Source organism: Mustela nivalis, assembly GCF_964662115.1.
Source record: "Mustela nivalis genome assembly, chromosome: 1".
In the NCBI taxonomy this organism is placed as follows: domain Eukaryota; kingdom Metazoa; phylum Chordata; class Mammalia; order Carnivora; family Mustelidae; genus Mustela; species Mustela nivalis.
Window position 1 is genome coordinate 47,527,770 of NC_139020.1, and position 21,848 is coordinate 47,549,617.

A 21,848-nucleotide genomic window follows, 5' to 3' on the forward strand; every position below is an offset into this window, starting at 1 on the left:
TCTGCTCATTTATATTTTTCTGCTTATTTTGGATTTCATTTGCTCTTATTTTTTCTAGATTTTTGACATGTGTACTTAAGGATCTTTGATTGGAGACTTCCTTCTTTCCAGGATTGGTGTTTAGTGCTATAAATGGCCCGGGATTGCTTTAATTGAATTTCCTACATTTGATATGTTGTGTTTTCATTGTCATTCAGTTTAAATCCTAACTTCTCTTTGTTGTCTTCTGTGATCCTATCACAAGGTATGTGATACAACATACCTTGTATAAGTTGAATCATATTAAATTTATTGAGACTGTTTATGGGCCTGAGTATGCTCTATCTTAGTATATACTATGTTCCCTGTGCAGTTGAAAAGAATGTATATTTTGCTCTTAGATATTCTATAAATGTCAATTAGGTCATATTGAGTGATAATATTTTAGGTCTTTTGTATCAGTACTGATTTTCTAATTTTTCAAATAATTAAATAATTGTTGGTACCTCTGATTATAATTGTGGATTTTTCTATCATATGTCTATCAGTTTTTGCTTCATATTTTTTGAAGCTCTCCTATTAGGTGCATAAACATTTAGGGCTGTTATATCATCTCACTGAACTGACCTTTTTTCTATTATGAAACAAAAGTATCTGTTTTTGCCCTGAAGTAACTTTGTCTGATATTAATAATGCCCATCTTTCTTTTGATTAGGATTAACATGATTTATGTTTGTCAATTTTTCCTTTCAATTTTAACTTCTTTGTGTCTTCGTGTTTGTTGTTTCATTTATTTATTTTAGAGAAAAAGAGTGAATAGTCTGGGGGAGGGGCTTGAGAGAGAATCTCAAGCAGGCTCCACACTCAGCATGGATCCCTATGTGGGGCTTAATCCCGTGATCCTGAGACTGTGATGGGAACTGAAATCGAATCAGATGCTTAACCAACTGAGCCACCCAAGTGCCCCATGTGTCTTCATGCTTAAAGTGGGTTTCTGTTAAGCAACATAGCTGGGTCATGCCTTTTTATGTAGTTGGACAATATTTCTTTTAATTGGGTGTTCAGGCTATTTATGTTTATTGTGATTATTGATATGGCTGATTTAAATCTACCATCCTTTTATTTTGTATTTATCCCATTTGTTCTTTGTTTCCTTTATCTTCCTGTTCTTTCTCTTGGATTAACTAAATATTGTTCTGTGATAGATTTTGTCTCCTTTGTCGGATTATAAATTATAATTATTGTGTTATTTTACTTGTTGCTTTATGGTTTATGGTATATACTCTTAATGTCACAGTTAGTCTTCAAGCCATCCTCGCTATAAAAGGAAAGATACTTTACCTTTATGTAGCATTCCTATAACAGATAAAGCACATGGATGCTAGACTTATTTTTGTATTTCATTAAGTGCATGTTATCTTGTCCTTTTGGTGGTGTTTTGGGTGATCTTGCCTTCTGATGCATTGAAGACTGTAAAATGAATGAGTGAAGTGGGCATCTACATTAGTATGTAACATTTTATTCTTAAATAGTATGTGGTAATGTCCCCCCTGATTCCACTTTTAAAAAAGTGATATTTGATCAAAATGACCCCTGGATTTGGTCCACTTGAAACAGTAGAATACTGCATTCAAGGCCATGAAAATGTTTTGATCAAAGGTCATTCACCTGTAGTCCCTCACTTCTTGTTGACTTAGGCAGTGATACTTTTTTGCATTATACTTTGAAATTTGCCATTACATGTCACAATCTTTCTCCTGCAGTTCAAATAAGGCAGCAGGTTTAACTAATTGAAGTGACTCCCTTACAGTAATGATGTCTTTTGTTGAAATAAGTCCGGATATGGCAAGTAGTTATGAAAGTGCCGCTAAACACTGGCCTATTTAAAGTGGAGAGCTAACAGATAATGGTTTTGCATTGCTTGCAAATGAGTAAATTACTAACATTACAGGGTTTAAACTAACTGTTAGATTGTGACATCCAGTAGTTGTTTAGGGAAGGATTTCTTGCAGCCACCAAAAGTTAGGTCTGTGCAAGGTCTACCAAATGAAGAAGGGTTTAGACAAGAGTTTAGGTTTCAGGATCAATGTTTTGTCTACCGGCAGTAGTTTTAAGCTTTTGTGCTACCTCCTAGGCACTGTGGGGTGTGTTTTGATGGTGAATGGGTCTTGTGAAGCCAGGGGATGGCAAGGAAAAAGCTGTGTGTTTTGTGATGTGTGCACTGGCCAAAAATATTGCCAGTGCAGCAGGTTTCATATGGGCTTTTCTCTGTTATGCCTTATAACCACTTTTGTGTTATAGTTACATATTTCTTGTTAAATTATTATTTTCATTCAGCTCTGTTTCTTCTTGAGCAAAGATTGAAGAATAAGTAAAAGCTAGTTATTGGAAGAGAGAATGCGCTTTAGAATAAAGTGGTTTGTTAAAATCAAGAATTAAAAAGTTAAATTAGGGGAATGCCTGGCTGGCTCAGTTAGTGAAATGTGTAAATCTTGATCTTGGGGTTGTGAATTCAAACCCCATTTCGGGTGTAGAGATTACTTAAAACAACAACAATAACAACAACAACAACAACAACCATCTTAAGCTCCAGATCTATCATCAAATAACCAAAACTCAATCAGGCAAGGAAGAGATTACTTCTTGTTCAATAATTACTTCATAGCTGGTTCATAATTCACCAAGTGAACAAGCATCTGGAAGAATGGAGCACAGTGGGCAAGTTGTAGTAATATTTTAAGTGCTCTGGTTCCTAGCTCTTCCTGAAATATTTAAAATCTTATAAATGTGTTCCTTTGTGCTCGTGTTATTACTGCTGTGTCTGTCGATTCATTCTCAAAATTTCTCCCTTAAAACCATACCATCCTGTAAAGTCCTATTTTTTTCACCACATTTCTTTTTATTAATTTGTCTATCTATCACAGTGTTACATTAACTCAGGTGTAAAACATAGTGATTCAGTAAGTCTCTACATTATGCTGTGCTCACCACAAGTGCGGCAGTCATCTGTTGCCATACAATGCTGATATAATATCAATGACTATATTGCCCACACTGTACCTTTCATCCTTATGACTTACTCATTCTGTAAGTGGAAGTCTGTATCTCCTGCCCTTTCATCCATTTTGCTCTCTCACACCCATACAACCATCAGTTCTTTATGGGTTTCTTTCTGCTTTTTCTTTATTTATTCATTTGCTTTTTTAGGCTCAATGTATAAGTAAAATCATATGGTATTTGCCTTTCTCTGATTTATTTAGCACGATACCCTCTAGGTCCTTCCATGTTGTCACAAATGGCAGGCTCTTACCCATTTTATGGCTGACTGGTATTCCATTGTATACATAGATCACATCTTCTTTATGCATTCCTCTGTGGATGTTCACTGGGGTTGCTTCCAGTTTTTGGGTATTGTAAATGCTGAATAAATGTAGAGGTGCATGTAACTTTGAATTTGTGTTTTCATGGTTGTGTTTTTTTGTTTTTTGCTTTTGCAGAGGGCTAAGTACCCAGTAGTGGAATTACTGGATTATAAAGGCATTCTATTTTTAATTTGTTTGAGGAAACTCTATACTGTTTTTCACAGTGGCTGCACTAATTTTGCATTCCCACCAATAAACACACAAGTGTCCCTTTTTCTCCACATCCTCACCAATACTTGTTATTTCTTGTGTTCTTGATTCTACCAATTTTACAGGTATAAGATAGTATCTCATTGTGGTTTTGGTTTGCATTTTCCGGCTGATTAGTGATGTTGAACATGTCTTCATCGGCCATCTGTCTGTCTTTGGAAAAATGTCTCTTCAGGTCCTTTGCCCATTTTAATTGGCTTATTTGTTTTGGGGGGCTGAGTTGTATGAGTTCTTTATATATTTTGGATATTACCCCTTATCAGATATATCTGATATACCACTTTGCTGAAATGGGTGAATATCTTCTCCCATTCAGTAGGTTGCCCCCCACCCCCTTTTTTTTTTTGGTGGTATCCTTCACTGTGCAAAGCTTTTTTATTTTGATGTAATCTCAGTAGTTTAATTTTGCTTTTGTTTCCATTGACTGAGGAGACAAATCTAGGAAAATGTTGCTATGGCTGATGTCAGCAAAATTACTGCCAGTATTTTCTTCTAGGACTTTGTGGTTTCAGGTCTCATATTTAGGTCTTTAATCCATTTGGAGCTTAATTTTTGTGTATGGTTTAAGAAAGTGGTCCAGTATTATTCTTTTGCTTGTTGCCGTACAGTTTTCCCAGCACCATTTATTTATTAAAGAGACTATCTTTTGCCTAGAGTATGTTCTTGCTTCTTTTGTCATAGATTAATTGACCACATAAACGTGGTTTTATTTCTGGGATGTTTATTCTCTTCCATTGATCTTTTTTGGTGCCAGTGCCATATTGTTTTGATTAATATAGCTTTGTAATATGTCTTGAGATCTGAGATTGTAATACCTTCAGCTTTGTTGTTCTTTTTCAAGGTTGCTTTGGCTAATCAAGGTCTTTTGTGGTTCCATACAAATTTTAGTATTCAAGTTCTGTGCAAAATGCTGTTGGTATTTTAATAGGGATTGCACTGAATCTGTAGATTGCTTTGGGTAGTATGGACATTTTAACAAGATTGGTTCTTCCAGTCACAAGCATGGAATGTCTTTGCATTTGTGTCATTTTCAGTTTCTTTCATCAATTTTTTTTTTGTGTGTGTGTGTGGTTTTCAGAGAACCTCTCTTTCACCTCCTTGGTTAAATTTATTCCTGGGTGTTTTCTTTCTTATGCAATTGTAAATGGTATTGTCTTCATAATTTCTCTTTCTGCTACTTCATTATTAGTGTAAAAAAATGCAGCTGATTTCTGTGTTAATTTTGTATTCATTATTTCTTAATGTTTTTTTCTTGGTGGAGTCTTTAGGGTTTCCAGTGCACAGTATGTCATCTGGAAATAGTGACGTTTTAACTTTTTCCTTTCCAATTTGGATGTCATTTGTTCCTTTTCCTTGTCTAATTACTGGGGCTAAGACTTCCAGTACCACATTGAGTAAAAGCAGTAAGAATATGGGATATCCTTGTCTTATTCCTGATCTTAGAGGAAAAGCTCCCAGTTTCTCACCATTGAATAAGATGTCAGCTATAGATTCAGCTGTAGGGTTGTTTGTTTTGTTTTTGTATTTTCCCACATATGACCTTTATTATGTTGAGATATGTCCCCTGAAAACCTACTTTGCTGAAAGGTTGTATCATGAATGAGTGTTTAATTTTGTCAAATGCTTTTTCTGCATCTGAGATGATCATATGATTCTTATCCTTCGTTTTATTCATTTGGTGTATGATGTTGATTCATTTTCAAATAGAGAACCATCCTTGCATCCCTGGAGTAAATCCCATTTGATTGCAGTGAATGATCCTTTTAATGTATTGTTGAATACAGTTTGTTAATATTTTGTTGAGGATTTTTGCATCTATGATCATCAGAGATACTGGCTTGTAATTTTCTTTCTTAGTAGTGTCTTTGTCTAGTTTTCTTACAAGGGCAGTGCTGGCATTGTAGACTGTTTGGAAGCTTTTCTTCCTCTTCTATTTTTGGAATAGTTTGAGAGAATAGCTATTATCTCTTCTTTAAATGTTTGGTAGAATTCACCTGTGAATCCATCTGGTCCTGGACTTTGTTAGGAGTTTGATTACCAATTCAGTTTCATTACGAATAATTGTTCAGATTTTCTAGTTTTTTTTTTTTTTCTGATTCAGTTTTTGAGGAATACATGTTTCCAGGAATTTACCCATTTCTTCTAGGTTGTCCAGTTTACTGGTATATAATATTTCCTACCATTGTAATCCTTTGTGTTTCTGTGATGTTGACTTGTTACTTCTCTTTCATTTCCAGTTTTATTTATTTTTGTCTTCTCTCTCTCTCTCTCTCTCTCTCTCTCTCTCTCTCTCTTTTTCCTGAATATGGTTGAAGATTTATCAGTTTTATTTTTTCAAAGAACTGACTTGGTTTGATGAATATTTTGTTGTTGTTGTTCTCTCCCCGCCCTCCAGTCTATTTCATTTCTTTCTGCTTTGATCTGTATTATTTCATTCCTTCTACTAATCTTGGGTTTTGATTTTCTTCTTTTTTTAGTTCTTTTAGGTATATGTTTAGATTGTTAATTTGAGATTTTTCTTATTCTTTGAGGTAGGCCTATATTGCTATAAGTTTCTTTCTTAGTCCTGCTTTTGCTACATCCCAAGGATTTTGGACTACTGTAGGTTCATTTTCATTTGTCCACATGTAGTTTTTTTATTTCCTCTCTCTTTGTAACCCATTGGCTCTTTAGTAGCATGTTGTTTAGCTTCCATGTTTGTATTTTTTTTTCCATTTTTTTTTTCTTGTGATTTTTCTTGTTTCATATTGTTGTGGTTGGAAATAAGGTATTATATGCTTTTAGTCTTCTTGAGTTTATTGAGATTTGTTTTGTGGCCTAACATGATCTGTCCTGGAGAATGTTCTATGTACACTTGAAAATAATGTGTATTCTGTTGTTTTGGTTGGGATGTTCTATGTATGTCTGTTAAGTTCATCTGGTTTAATGTGTCACTGAAAAGATACAGTTTCCTTATTGATTTTTTGCCAGATGATCTATCCATTGATGCAGGTAGGGTGTTAAAGTCCCCTACTGTTATTGTATTACTATCATTTTCTTCCTTTATATCCTTTAATATTTGCTTTATGTATTTAGGTACTCTGGTGTTGGGTGCATACATATTTACAACTGTTATGTACTCTTGTCAGATTCATCCCTTTATCATTATGTAGTGGTCTTTGTCTCTTGTTATAGTCTTTGTTTTATTTTTATTTTTTAAAGATTTTATTTATTTATGAGAGAGAGTTCACATGCACAAGTGGGGGTGGTGAGAGGGATGCAGAGGGAAAGAGGGAGAAGCAGGCTAAGCCTGGAGCCTGCCAAAGGGCTCAGTCCCAGGACATTGGGATTATGATTTGAGACAAAGGCAGATAATTAATCAGGTGAGCCATCCAAGTGTCCCTCTTGTTACAGTGTTTTAAAGTCTATTTTGTCTAACTATTGCTACCCTGGCTTTCTTTATTTCACTTCTGTTTGCATGGTATATCTTGTGCTGTCCATTCACTTTTAGTCTATATATGTCTTTAGATCTGACATGTCTCTTGTAGACAGCATATAGGTGGATTTTATTTTCTCCATCCATTCCCCTACCCTGTGTCCTTTGATTGGAGTATATAGACTATTTACATTTAATGTATACATTGATAGGTATGTACTTGTTGCCATTTTGTTGTTTCTAGTTGTTTTTGTAGTTCTTTGTTTCTTTTCTTGCTCTCTTGTAATTGATGACTTTCTGTACTCTTAGGCTTGACTTTATTTTTGTGTATCTATTACAGGTTTTGGGTTAATGGTTACCATTAGGTTCATATATAGGATCCTAAGTATATAACAAATTACATTAAGTTGGTCATTTAAGTTTGACACATTCTTTTTTTCTATTCCCTCCTCCACATTTTGTGTGTATGTTGTCATATTTTACATCTTTCTTCATAATTTTCTTACTTTTCTATTTATGCTCGGCCCCCCCCCCCCCCCAAGTCCCTTTAACATTTCTTGTAAGGCCAGTTTAGTGGTGATGAATTCCTTTTACTTATGTCAGGAAACTATCTCTCCTTCTGTACTGAAAGATAGCCTTGCCTACTAGAATATTCTTGGTTATACGTTATTCCCTTTAGCTCTTTGAATGTATCATACTACTACTCTCTTCTGGTCTGCTAAGTTTCTGCTGAAAAAAACCCTTATGGGGTTTCCTTTTTTTTTTTTTAGATTTTTATTTATTTGACACAGAGAATAGGCAGGGGGAGCTGTAAACAGAGGGAAGAGGAGAAAGACGCAAGCTCCCTGTTGTGCAAGTAGGGACCCAGGGATCATTACCTAAAACTGAAGGCAGATACTTAACCAACTGAGTCATCCAGGTGCCCCAACCTTTGCCATTTTAATTATGTCTTGGAATGTACTTCCTTGGGTTCACCTAGTTTAGAACTTTTTTTTACCCCATTTCTTAAAGGAGTCATTTCTGCTCACTAGTCCATTCTTGTCTTTCAGTTACTTTTCAGAGCCTGGTAGCCAGAGATTGCCTTTACCATTCCAATGACACTTCTTCAGCAAAGATTACTGATAATCTATTTGTAGACCTGTCCGTTTGACCTCTTTGAAACCTAACACCGTCACTGTGACCTTAGTCTTACTGTGTGTGGTTAGTGGTCTAACAACTTTTCATTGCCAACTTGTTTGTTCTTTAGATGTTGATGTTTCCCATTATTTTTAGCCCTTTTTATTTTCTCCTGAAGTAATCTTATCTATAAGCAGTCTTTTTAAAAATAAATATTTTATTTTTTTTATTCATGAGAGACAGGGGTAGAGGGAGAAGCAGGATCCCCACTGAGCAGGGAGCCTGATACAGGACTCAGTCCAGGGCCCTGGGGTCATAACCTGAGCCGAAGGCAGACACCTAACCAACTGATCCACCCAGGTGCCCTGAAATCGCAAATATATGCTGAGAGTATACTATTGGCATCTCCTCACCAGTTAAAATAAAAACAACAGTTTCATCTTGTTGGACTCTTTTAATTTGGGTGGCTTATTTCCATCTCATACTCATAATGTGTCTTCACTTTGGTTTTATTTTTAAATTCTGGTGGTTTCCCCCATTTTCTAGCAAGAATCTTTACCTAAATCTGTTTATCCCTCAAGTTCTAGCAGAATTCACTACTGTTGTATGTGTTTCCATCCCACATTGTATTGAGCTTTATTGCACCAATTTTGTCATCTTAGTTTTGGAGCTCCTCAAAGCCTTTATGTTTATCTTTTTATGGCTAGTCCTCATTGTGATGGGTGCTCAGTAAAAACATGTTAAATTGGAGTGACTTTATTCCTACAGATTGCACTAATATATGTACAAGTTTTCTGGCTAAATGACTTCTACATTTTCTGGAATCTTTTCTTTACCCTAAGGGATTCTAATTGGGTAAGATCTGGGACATGATGTAGCTTTGCATAATTTAGAGCCGGATAGGACAATTATTTACTTAAGATCACACAGTGAAAAGCATTGTTAGAACTTAGGTCACTTCATGCTGAGGCCAGTTATACTTTTCCCTGCACCATGCTATTGTCCAAGATAGATATTATAATTGGTGAAGGATAAAGCTTGAGATGAATTAAAGGTAAAAACATGTACAGATAGGCAGTCATTTCTTGGTGAGTCTCTAAGTTTCTGCCTTGTGAACAGAGGCATTGACAGCTTTTCTTCCAGAGTGTCCTTTCAAAAAAGTTTGTATAGTGAACGGTTTGGGAAGGTAGAGAATGTCTCTTTCTGGAGACTAGGACAGGTTTGTTCATAAACCAGTGTAAGAAAAATGTTTCCCCCAAAGTCAGACATATTTGCTTGCAGTCAGCTCATTAAGATTCTTTCTTAAGCTCTGAGTTTTTCATGTGTGACACTATCCCACTGCCTGTGCAGCATCCATCTAGATTACTTCAGGTCATCTCCATAGTATTTGGGGTACAAGGGAAGCAAAGCAAACATGAAGCTCATGTTGCTTGCCATTCTTAAGTAATTAAGTCCATTGTCTCTGACCTAGGATCTCAAGTCTTTTGCCATCATTCGTGAAACTAATTTATAAGAATGGCAAATTGTTTGCAAGAATGGTAAAATCTTAGATCCTTCACAGTTCTTTTTTTTTTTTTTTTTAAAGATTTTTATTTATTTACTTGACAGAGAGAGATCACAAGCAGGCAGAGAGGCAGGTAGAGAGAGAGAGGAGGAAGCAGGCTCCCTGCTGAGCAGAGAGCCCGATGCGGGACTCGATCCCAGGACCCTGAGATCATGACCTGAGCCGAAGGCAGCGGCTTAACCCACTGAGCCACCCAGTCGCCCTCCTTCACAGTTCTTGATATAAAGCAGACATGCTGAAATAAAATTGGGTACAAGATGTTTAATGTAGCAGTTCATTTATAATTTCGATGATGGGGATATCTCTGCGGAGAACTCATCTGTTCTATCTAGTCCCCTTTGCTTTAAACTTTCCATCCTCCAAAATGATGCCCAGGAGTCCATTTTAGTCATGGTCTTCTTCCTCCACATTTGCTCCATGAGCTTTCTCTGCTGAGCCCTCCCATGGCCTCTAGGAAAACCCTTGCACAGAGTCCTGTTTTCTTCTAGTGCCAACAAAAGAACTGGAAAAATTAAGCTGTCTGAGCTCTCAAAGGCAGTAGTCATGTTATTCCTTAACCTATTCCCACTTTTAACTCCCTCCCTTCCTTTTGTTGGGGCTAGGCACCACGATTTCTGTCCCAGTGATCAGCAGGATCTTGAATGAACTCTAGCATGAAGACCATCTAGAATGGTCTAAGAATAATAGCTTTCAATGCCCCCTCCCCAATAGAATTTGTGCACTGTCACCTTAAAATAAACCAGAACATAGTTATTTTCATATCACCTGGTTTTTTTTAAATACTTTTTAAAATGTTTGGAAATAGTGTCTTCCTTTTGATGTTTCTTCTATGTACTGGCAGTGACATCTCAACTTTTTCTTTATATTAGTTTCAGATGTGCAATATAGTGATTCAACAGTTTTTTAAAAAACTTATTTATTTATTTATTTATTTATTTGACAGACAGAAATCACAAGCAGGCAGAGAGGCAGGCAGAGAGAGGAGGAAGCAGGCTTCCCGCTGGACAGAGAGCCCGATGCGGGTCTTTATCCCAGGACCCCGAGATCATGACCTGAGCCGAAGGCAGAGGCTTAACCCACTAAGCCACCCAGGCGTCCCGTGATTCAACAATTTTATACATTTGTCAGACCTCATCAAGCTAAGTGTAGTCTTAATCCCTTTTATTTCACTCATCCAATACCCAGCTCCCCTCTGGAAATCATTAATTTTGTTTTGTTTTGTTTAACTCTTATCTCTTTTCCTTAAATTCCACATATGAGAAATCATGCTATTTGTGTTTCTAATTTCACGTAGGCTTGTATCCTCTAGGTCTATTCATATTGTTGCAAATAGCAAGATTTCTTTTTTTATGGCTGAGTAATATTCCATTCTGTGGAATTACATATATACATGTACATACACATATATATACCGCATCTTTTTAAAAAAAACGTTTAGTTTCAGTATCAGCATACAGTGGTACTTTCAGGTGTAAATATAGTAATTCAACAATTCTGTACATTATTCAGTGCTCATCATGGTAAGTGTACTCTTAATCCTCTTCATCTATTTTACCCATCTCTTCCCACCCCCCAATTACCACCTTCCCTCTGGTAACTATTTCTCTATAGTTAGGGTCAGCTTTTGGGTCTCTTTTTTCTTTGTTGTTTCTTAAATTCTTAATGAGTGCAACCTTACGGTATTTGTCCTTTTCTAACTTCTTTCATTTAGCATTATAACTTCTAGATATATCCATGTTGTTACAAAAGGTATGCTTTCATTTTTTATAGCTCAGTAATATTCCACTATATATATATACACATTTTCTTTATTCATTTATCTTGAATAAATTATGCTTCCATAATTTGGCTATTATAAATAATGCTTCAATAAGCATAGAGATGTATATATTTTTTCAAATTAGGTTTTGTATTCTTTGGTAAATATCCAGGAGTGGAATTACTGGATCATATGATAATTCCAATTTTTTGAGAAAACTCCATACTGTTTTCCACAGTGGCTACACCCAGTTTCCCAACAGGGCAGGGTGACTTTTTCCACCCAACATCTTTGCCAAAACTTTTTATTTCCTTTTTTTGATTTTAGCCATTCTGACAGGTACGAGGTGTGGTTTTGACTTGCATTTTCCTGATTAGTAAGGTTGAGCATCTTTTCACGAGTCTGTTGGCTATCTGTATGTTGTCTTTGGAAAAATGTCTGTTTGGGTCCTTTGAGTATTTTTTTTTTTTAATTTTTAAAATTTTTTATTTTTTATTTTTTATAAACATATATTTCTATCCCCAGGGGTACAGGTCTGTGAGTCGCCAGGTTTGCACACTTCACAGCACTCACCAAAGCACATACCCTCCCCAATGTCCATAATCCCACCCCTCTTCTCCCAACCCCCCTCCCCCCAGCAACCCTCAGTTTGTTTTGTGAGATTAAGAGTCACTTATGGTTTGTCTCCCTCCTAATTCCATCTTGTTTCATTTATTCTTCTCCTACCCACTTAAGCCCCCATGTTGCATCTCCACTTCCTCATATCAGGGAGATCATATGATAGTTTTCTTTCTCCGCTTGACTTATTTTGCTAAGCATGATACGCTCTAGTTCCATCCACGTTGTGGCAAATGGAAAGATTTCGTTTCTTTTGATGGCTGCATAGTATTCCGTTGTGTATATATACCACATCTTCTTGATCCATTCATCTGTTGATGGACATCTAGTTCTTTCCATAGTTTGGCTATTGTGGACATTGCTGCTATAAACATTTGGGTGCATGTGCCCCTTCGGATCACTACGTTTGTATCTTTAGGGTAAATACCCAGTAGTGCAATTGCTGGGTCATAGGGCAGTTCTATTTTCAACATTTTGAGGAACCTCCATGCTGTTTTCCAGAGCGGTTGCACCAGCTTGCATTCCCACCAACAGTGTAGGAGGGTTCCCCTTTCTCCGCATCCTCGCCAGCATCTGTCATTTCCTGACTTGTTGATTTTAGCCATTCTGACTGGTGTGAGGTGATATCTCATTGTGGTTTTGATTTGTATTTCCCTGATGCTGAGTGATATGGAGCACTTTTTCATGTGTCTGTTGACCATCTGGATGTCTTCTTTGCAGAAATGTCTGTTCATGTCCTCTGCCCATTTCTTTTTTTTTTTTTTTTTAAGATTTTATTTATTTATTTGACAGAAATCACAAGTAGATGGAGAGGCAGGCAGATAGAGAGAGAGAGGAAAACAGGCTCCCTGCTGAGCAGAGAGCCTGATGCGGGACTTGATCCCAGGACCCTGAGATCATGACCTGAGCCGAAGGCAGCGGCTTAACCCACTGAGCCACCCAGGTGCCCCATCCTCTGCCCATTTCTTGATTGGATTATTTGTTCTTTGGGTGTTGAGTTTGCTAAGTTCTTTATAGATTTTGGACACTAGTCCTTTATCTGATATGTCGTTTGCAAATATCTTCTCCCATTCTGTCAGTTGTCTTTTGGTTTTATTAACTGTTTCCTCTGCTGTGCAAAAGCTTTTGATCTTGATAAAATCCCAATAGTTCATTTTTGCCCTTGCTTCCCTTGCCTTTGGCGATGTTCCTAGGAAGATATTGCTGCGGTGAAAAAGCTTATTTTGATGTAGTCCCAATAGTTTAATTTTGCCTTTGTCTCCCTTGACTGAAGAGACAGATCTGGAAAAATGTGATAGCTGATGTCCAAGAAATTACTGCCTGTTTTCTTCTGTGAGTTCTTTGGTTTCAGGTCTCATTTTTAATCCATTTTGAGTTTCTTTTTGTGTATTATTAGAAAGTGGCCTAGTTTCTTTCTTTTGCATGTAGATGTCCAGTTTCCTCAGCACCATTTATTGAAGAGACTGTTTTTCCCATGTTGTATGCTCTTGACTCCATTGTAACTGAAATGGCTGTGTAAGGGTGAATTTGGTTCTGGTTTCTGGTTTCTAGTCTGTTCCATTGATCTATTTGACTTTTTGTGCCAGTACTGTCTTGTTTTAATGACTGCAGCTGTATAGTATAATTTGAAGTCTGGGATTGTGATACATCTCCAATTTTGTTATGATTGCTGTAGCTGTTCAGTCTTTTTGGGTTCTATACAAATTTTACAATTATTCTACTTTTGTGAAAAACGTTGGTATTTTGATAGGCATTGCATTTAATCTGTAGATTGCCCTGGGTAGTATGCACATTTTAACAAGATTGGTTCTTCCATTCCATGAGGATGGAATATTTGTGCCATTTTGTTTCCTTCATCGTTTTATAGTTTTCAGAGCAGATGTCTCTCACCTGCTTGGTTAAGGTTAATCCTATTTTATTCTCTTTGATCCAACTGTAAATGAGGTTGTTTTTTGTTAATTTATCTTTCTGCTACTTAATTTAGTGTATATAACATTTCTGTATGTTGACTCTGTATCCCAGTTTTATCAAATTCATTTATCAGTTCTAGTCATTTTTCAGAGGAGTCTGGGTGGGGTTTTTTGTATATAGGATTGTGCCATCCACAAAAAGTCTAAATTTTACTTTTCAATTTGGATGTTTCTTCTTTTTCTTATTGCTGTGGCTAGGCCTCCTATAACGTGTTGGACACACAAGAGTGTTGAGTGGATATCCTTGTCTTGTTTATCTTAGAGGAAAAGCTATGAATTCTTCATCATTTGAGTATGTTAGTTGTAGTCTTTTTTTTTTTTTTAAGATTTTATTTATTTGACAGAGAGAGATCACAAGTAGACAGGCAGGCAGAGAGAGAGAGAGGGAAGCAGGCTCCCTGCTGAGCAGAGAGCCCGATGCGGGCCTTGATCCCAGGGCCCCGAGATCATGACCTGAGCCGAAGGCAGCGGCTTAACCCACTGAGCCACCCAGGCGCCCTGTAGTTTTTTTTTTTTTTTTCATAAATTGCTTTTATTATGTTGAGGTATGCTCCATCTAAACTTGTTGAGAATTTTTGTCATGAATGGATGTTGTACTTTGTCACATACTTCTTCTGCATCTATTGAGATTATATCATTTTTATCTTTCCTCTTATTAATGTGATATATTGATTTGCAAATTTTGGGCCACCCTGTCTCCATAGAATAAATCCTGATTGGGGTGGATGATTTTTTAAAATGTATTATATGATTTGGTGTTAATATTTTGTTTAGGAATTTTGTATCTATATTCATCAGAAATATTGGCGTGTCAACTTTTGCCATATACGTGAAAAGCAGCCTTCTGGTCTGGTTGAGTATACCATGATCACTTTTACATCACAAATGCCCCAGTTCTTGATTAAACCTCAACACTGTAGCCTAGGTATACATTCATTGCCTAAATCACTTTTAGTCAAAATTTAAGAGCCCGGGAAGACATGCTGTATGTACTTTGAGATACTCAGAAGAATTCCTTTTTTTTTTTTTTTTTTTTTTAAGATTTTATTTATTTGACACAGAGAGAGCACAAGCAGGCAGAGAGGCAGGCAGAGAGAAGGAAGCAGGCTCCCCGCTGAGCAGAGAGACCGATGCGGGGCTCAATCCCATGACCTGAGCCGAAGGCAAAGGCTTTAACCCACTGAGCCACCCAGGTGCCTCATAACTTAAATACTTTTATACTCAAAAGTTTCCCGGTTTTGTTAACTATATGGTTTTCCTGCCTGTAAATAGCCTTAAGATGAGGACAGCTGAGATATACCGGGACAGTTTAAACTACAATTTTGAGTTTCCAGAGGACTGGTATTCTATCTGAATTGTTTTAAAACCAAAACAGCTGCTTGTTGTTTTGAAACATAGCCTTTATTTAGACCTCAATTAATAAAGGGTAGATAACTTAAGGCATCCCTTCTGAAAGACTACAGAGTGGTTGCAAACTGCTCAAAACTCATTGGTGAAAACAGTTTGAAGATCACTTTAGTCACAAGGCTCAGGTCTGGTTCACAAACTTCTGGACTGCCATGCCAAGTATAGGTAGGAATAAAGGAAGCTGGCTCTGCTAGCCCCCCCCCCCCCGTGACATGTTGAGATTTTTAAAAAAATTAACATATAATTTATTATTTGCCCCAGGTTTATAGGTCTGTGAATCGCCAGGTTTGCACACTTCACAGCACTCACCACAGCACATACCCTCCCCAATGTCCATAACCCAGTCACCCTATCCCTCCCCTCCCAGCCCCCAGCAACCCTCAGTTTGTTTCTCAAGTAAGAGTCTCTGATGGTTTGTCTCCCTCCCCATCTGCTAGCTCTCAGCAGCTCTCTTTGTTTCACCTAAGGAAAAATGTTCTCTAATCATACCAAAAACTTACTTTGCTTCATATACTAACACCTATTTTCAGTTAGTTTGAGCCCACAGAGAATGATTATGGTTTTATTCTATACTATGATAAATGAATAAACTACCTTTTATTTAAAGAACAGATAGAAAAGCTTGAATGTAATATTTATTTGGTGAATTTACATGTGAGGTCATTTACAAAAGAAAAGATACAGACAGATGTAGCTTTCAGTGCAGTTCAAATATTTTTCAGAACGAGCAATAGTCCATGAGGATTTGGAATGATAGTATTGAATGGCACATGCTTCAGTTTCCTTCGTGTGTTTTTCTTCTACCCCACCCCAAAGGGTAGGAAGGGAGAACAGTTGAAGAAAATACCAGTGTTAATGTAAATACAGCCATGCAAATAAAAACTTTCAAGTCAGAGGTTAGTCGGAGATGTAGAACATTTCTGTATCCAGGAGTTGTGATAGCTGTTACATAATTTAAGAACTAAAATACAGAGTTCTCAAACTCTTCTGTTATCCAAGCCATCTTAAATTATGTTAAATTGTCCCCACTAGGGGCCTCCAAACTCTGACTCTGGAAGGGGTAATTTTATAGTTTCTAAGAAGATAGCATTTATAGACAAAATCTTTTTTACTTCACTGGGATATAGTACCCTCTTACAGGGTGCTCCTTTACTCCCAAAAATGTAAACTTTAATTAGATTTCATTTCCTGAAATGTTAACTGAAGGCGTGCTTGCTCTTTTATTATACTCAAACTTACCTAAATAAACCTCTTCCAACCCCAAATAATCTCAAAACAAGAGAGATCTTAAGAACACAACCTCTTTCCCACCAGAAAAATTCCGCATATAAACAAAAGGATGGTCTATAAGTGACAACTTGAAAAACAAACAAAATCCAAAGTGATTTCTAAGTAAAAAAGGTAAAGTAAGAAAAAAAAAAATCTGTCAGTATTCCTAAGTAAAGATCTGGACATGGGCAGTCAGGCCCTAGAGATCAAGGTTAGCTTAAAACTGTAAAGCATTCCACATTTCCTCAGCACCTTTGAAAATACTGGTTTAATATTCTTTAAGGACATGTAGCCATAGTTAAAGCACTAAACTTATTACCTCAGGAATACTATGCTTCTGGCTCCATGACTTACATCCTTGTGGAACCTTTAATCACATTTTCTTCACTATAAATTTTAAGCTAATATACACTCTCACACATCACACTTCATCTTTATACACACAACCAACCTGAATTTTCTTTCAAAAATACACTATTAAATAGTGTACTTAATACAGACAATAGCCACAGGCAGTTTACAAACCCATTCCTGTTTCAGCTTACCTCTTGTCTGGGTCACTCTCCTATTAATTTTCAGTCTTCCAGCATATATACCAGAGTATATTGCTTCTGTGTGATTTACTATTTGAAAGCCAGCTACTTTAAGAACAATGTGCATTATCCATTGGAGTTGCATGGGTTCAAAAGGATTAAGTTGCCACTGATTCTAACCTTTTGCAGAATCAGACATTGTGCAGGCTGACAGTGGTTTAAAGGGTCTGCTTTGCTGCCTTCAAAACAAAAATCCCCATTTAAGTTTTGTTTTCTAAAAGAAAAACTAAAAAGGATTAATTGAAACCAAAAGAAAACTATTTTACAGCACTTACTTTGTTAATTTAAAAACCAACATGCTGTAAAATACACACATACACACACACAATCATCCAGAACATAACCCCCAACCTCCAAAAAAAAAAAAAAAGTCAAATCAACAAATCAAAGTTTTTATTTGCATGGCCAATTATCATCTGTACTCTTTGCAACTTTAATATCCCTTTAACATGTTCTAAGCTTTTGTTGTACAGGGAATAAAGCTGCAACACTGCAAACTTCCTTCCACAGCCACTCCCACAACACCTAAACATGAAACATGTAACAAATGACAATAGCACAAACAGAAATACTAAGTTCCACCATTCAACACAGTTCATGACAGTGTCTTTAGGGTTCAGTTGAAAAGGGAGTAAACTTCTAAAAAGAGGGTCATTCTCCTTTCCCCCTGATTTTATAACGTTGGTGGTTTTAATCCGTATTTCTTTGCAACTTCTGTCTGGGCATGGGCAGCATCACAGAGTGAGTACAGATGAGCCATCTCCATTTCTGATTTGGCCAGGTTAATAGCTTTGTTGAACATATCAATGGCTTTCTCCATGTTTCCTCTAAAAGAACAATTTAAAATGTTTCACATCCAACAAGCATTTCACAGAATACAATGAAGTTTCTGACCACCCAGTTTCATGATTCTAAAAAAATGGTTCTGTGTAAGAAACAAAATAGTGCCTAGCACATAGGAAGCAATGAATATCAGCTACTATTACAAATACTATGTACTTATATTATACCTTTTGTAGTATTTGTTTACAGATAAGAACAGTGAGACTAGAGAAATTAACTTATTTGAAATTATGATCTTGTCTGGTTCCTAAATTCTATGTTTCTATACTATACAGGCTCCTTTAGAAAGCAGTGACGTAACTTCAGAGAACATTAATGGTATTCAGGGGCCTTCACTCTGTGAACTCCTCTTCTTTCCCCGCATCTTTTACCACCAGACTCCCACCTATGCACCTCCACTCCAGTTACACAGGATCCCCCCAGGCCCCTGGCTCTCCTACCTACACATAATACTGAGATGATTTACAGCATCTCTGCCTGACTCTAATCAAATCCTCACTGTTCTAAGGCCCAGTTCAAATACAATATCCTTATGAAAAATATCCTCCCCTTCCGTCCCGTCTTCCCATAGACATACTATCATTCTGTGCAAGTCAGATGAATACATATTCATATTCTTAACTACATCCTTAATAGGCACTTCTCAATTTTCCAGAACCTATTAGTATCTGTTTTTTGAGTAAATGGATGAATATGCTTGGTCAAAAAAAAAAAAAAAAGTAATTTACCTCCTACAGTCTAGATGTGGTTAGGCTTTACATACTTGCCAAGAATCAAGAACTATTTTAATTTGTCTTACCCATGTATATATGAATATATGCTTTTAATCTTACAATAAATAAACTCTTAAGAAATACAACAGACTTCGGGAGTGACTGTAGTTAACCTCCTACCACAACATCTGCCTATATTAAAGACTTGTTTTTTAAAATATAACTTTCAGAGTTCATGTTTGCTTATTAGGTAGACAGTAGACTGGCTAAATCCTAGTTTAATGGGCAATCTGATTCATTTATTTACATTCATTTACTTACCTGTAAGGTAGGATTTAGAATGGATTCCTTAAAGTATAATTAATATACCAAGAAAACCCATCAAAATGTGTATCAGGGGGTCTTAACCCAGGCTCTACAAATAACTCTATAGCCTTCCTCAAAAAAGATTAAGAACCAGTATCCCATCCTTTCCTAGTGCAAGAATATTCACATTAACAAACTGTCAAATAAATAATATTTACATGTAATTTTCACAAATTTCATCAGCCTATATCTATTCTGCCCACTAAAAAGAGAGGACCCAGGAGGGGCTGAATGACAGGGAGTTCAGATAATCCCTGTCGATTCCTATAAGATCAGTTAATTTGATATTAGTGAAATATAGGAGCTAATATCCTATCCATACTACTGGATCATTATGTAACCCTGTTAACCAGTTTGGGCATCAGTTTCTACACTCTTTAGTTAAAATGAAGATCATATACTCCCTACCTTTATAAGGACTGGGATAAAGATCATCTGAAATAAAATTTGGAAAAACATCCAAGCAAGCTTCAGTACCTGGCCTAGAGTGGATACTCAAATGGACAGCAATGCCACTATTCAGGTGTATATGACACTAAATTCTATGGCAAAAACAGCTGTCAACTGTTAATGGTGGTCCCCAAATGCAACGCTGGAAAAATATTTTCACAAAACAAGAAGTTATGAAGAGTAAGAGTTGCAAAAAGTCTTATCTAGCTCCCTGATTTTTAAGAAAACTCATGGGCTCAGGTATGATGTATTAACATGTCCAGTTACTTGGCTGGTTGCTTATTTGAGGCAGGATCTAGCTCTTCCTGTATTCTGGGAGGAACCCTTATGCTGCACTGCACTGCCTAAGCACACTCAGGTATTTTTTCCTCCAACAGAAATAATATAGGTGAAAAGAGGGAAGAACACATAAGAGATATTAAAGAAAGATCAAATTTTCCTTTCTAATGCATATGCTTGACTTAACAAAACTTTTTAAGTGTAACTTTTACAGGAAAAGAATGAAAGAAGGCAAATCAAAGTTACATAGTTTAGAGGGACGCTTCCTTCAAAAGTCATGACATTAAGAATTTAATGGATATTGATAATAACCTATTTGTAATGAGAAGAATAAAGATAAATATCTATGGAGCTGACTTAAATTTCTTTACAACAAGGTATAGAAGTTACCTTTGCACTTCAATAGTTCCCATGGTTTCATATGCAAAATCACATTTATTGTCAATTTCAATAGCCTTGCTGATGAGCTCCAAACCTCTATCCAGATCTTGCTTCCACTGAAGCTGAAGTAAACTGCAAATGCAACAAGGCAGTCAGATGTATAGGAATATAAGCACGTGGCTCCATTTCTGCCTTCAATGAATTTACAAGGAAAAACAATCTAAAACAGTATATAATCAGCATTAATTTTTCCCCTCAATTTTATATTGGTTTTATAGTCCAAATTCCTTATTATAAAAAAAAGTGTCCAAAGGTCTAGACTCTTATTACTAACTTACCTTGCAAAGCTGCTTTACTTTTTCTACAGTTTTTTTAAAATGATAAGTACATAAGTACTGGAAAAACTTATTTTGATATAGGTAACATTTGACAGGATGTTCAGAACTGAAATCTTTAGAGTGAAAACAGTGTATTTACCAACTGCTATGTAAGAATGAAACATAAAATTTTAAAAATTAACAATGAAGCCTCTATAGCATTAAGAGATTTGTCAGTTAACTCACTGATACTATCAGTCCCCCCACTTCCCTTCTTAATGACCAGAAGATATCCATATTACATGCAGGATACACAGTTTCTTATAGAAACAAAGAGGTCTACAAAAACATACATACCCTTTATGAACATATGTTGTGGCATTATCTGGCTCCAAATCAATACATTTATCATACATATCATCAGCTTTACCAAACTGCTGTTGATCTGTTAATGCCTATGTGAGGAGATAACTTAAGTTATATTAAGGTAACCGTCAGCCAAAGCAATTAAAAGTATATTGTTCACTAATTAAAATTTACTTAACTTATCCATTCATTACCCACTTAAATGTTACATCTTTATTTAACAAAGCACTGCTGTAAATATGAACTCTTACCTGTTCTTTTTGTCAAGTGGGTATATACAACAGCAGATAATCTCGTACAGTGAATACCAGAGAAAGTCCCACTTTTAGTGTCAATTCCAGTTCTAATATCAGTTTCCCACAGGTACACTCAAGTCACTTGTTCATAATTTAAGGACTTATTTTTAAAGACAGTACTCATTTGGAAGAATAAATTCAGTTATGTGGTAACTATTATCAGTCATTCCTTATGTTAATAAAAAGAGGTGCATGGGTGACTCAGTCATGAAGCACCTGCCTTTGGCTCAGGTCATGATTCCAGTGTCGTGGGAGAGCCCCATTTCCAGGCCCCCTGCTCAGTTGGGGAACCTGCCTCTCCTTCTTCAGCTTCCCTGGGCTTGTGTTCCCTTTGTTGCTATCTCTATCAGAAATCCCATGGCAGAAATGAAACGCTTGCTTTTGGGATACCAGTTCACACTGAACCTAACTTTGAGACTTGGCCTGCATCTAAGCTCAAACTTGAGAGTTAAAAAAAGGTTACATTATATCTAACTGTTTATATATAATGTAACATATATGTTATTTCATGAAGT

General features: G+C 36.4%; 1 protein-coding gene and 1 long non-coding RNA gene across 2 annotated transcripts in view; both read right to left on the bottom strand.

The window, feature by feature from the left end:
• The window catches only part of LOC309846717, a 104,072-nt gene that overhangs the window by 4,778 nt on the left and 77,446 nt on the right, over nucleotides 1-21,848 (bottom strand). The window lies entirely within an intron of this gene.
• The window catches only part of TOMM70 (translocase of outer mitochondrial membrane 70), a 35,115-nt gene continuing 29,349 nt past the window's right edge, over nucleotides 16,083-21,848 (bottom strand). Inside the window, exons 10-12 of the mRNA XM_082695918.1 lie at nucleotides 21,029-21,126; nucleotides 20,364-20,486; nucleotides 16,083-18,149 (exon numbers count right to left, since the gene is read on the bottom strand). Coding sequence (XP_082552044.1) covers nucleotides 17,996-18,149; nucleotides 20,364-20,486; nucleotides 21,029-21,126 — 375 coding nt within the window. The 3' untranslated portion in view covers nucleotides 16,083-17,995. The remainder of the gene's footprint in view (nucleotides 18,150-20,363; nucleotides 20,487-21,028; nucleotides 21,127-21,848) is intronic.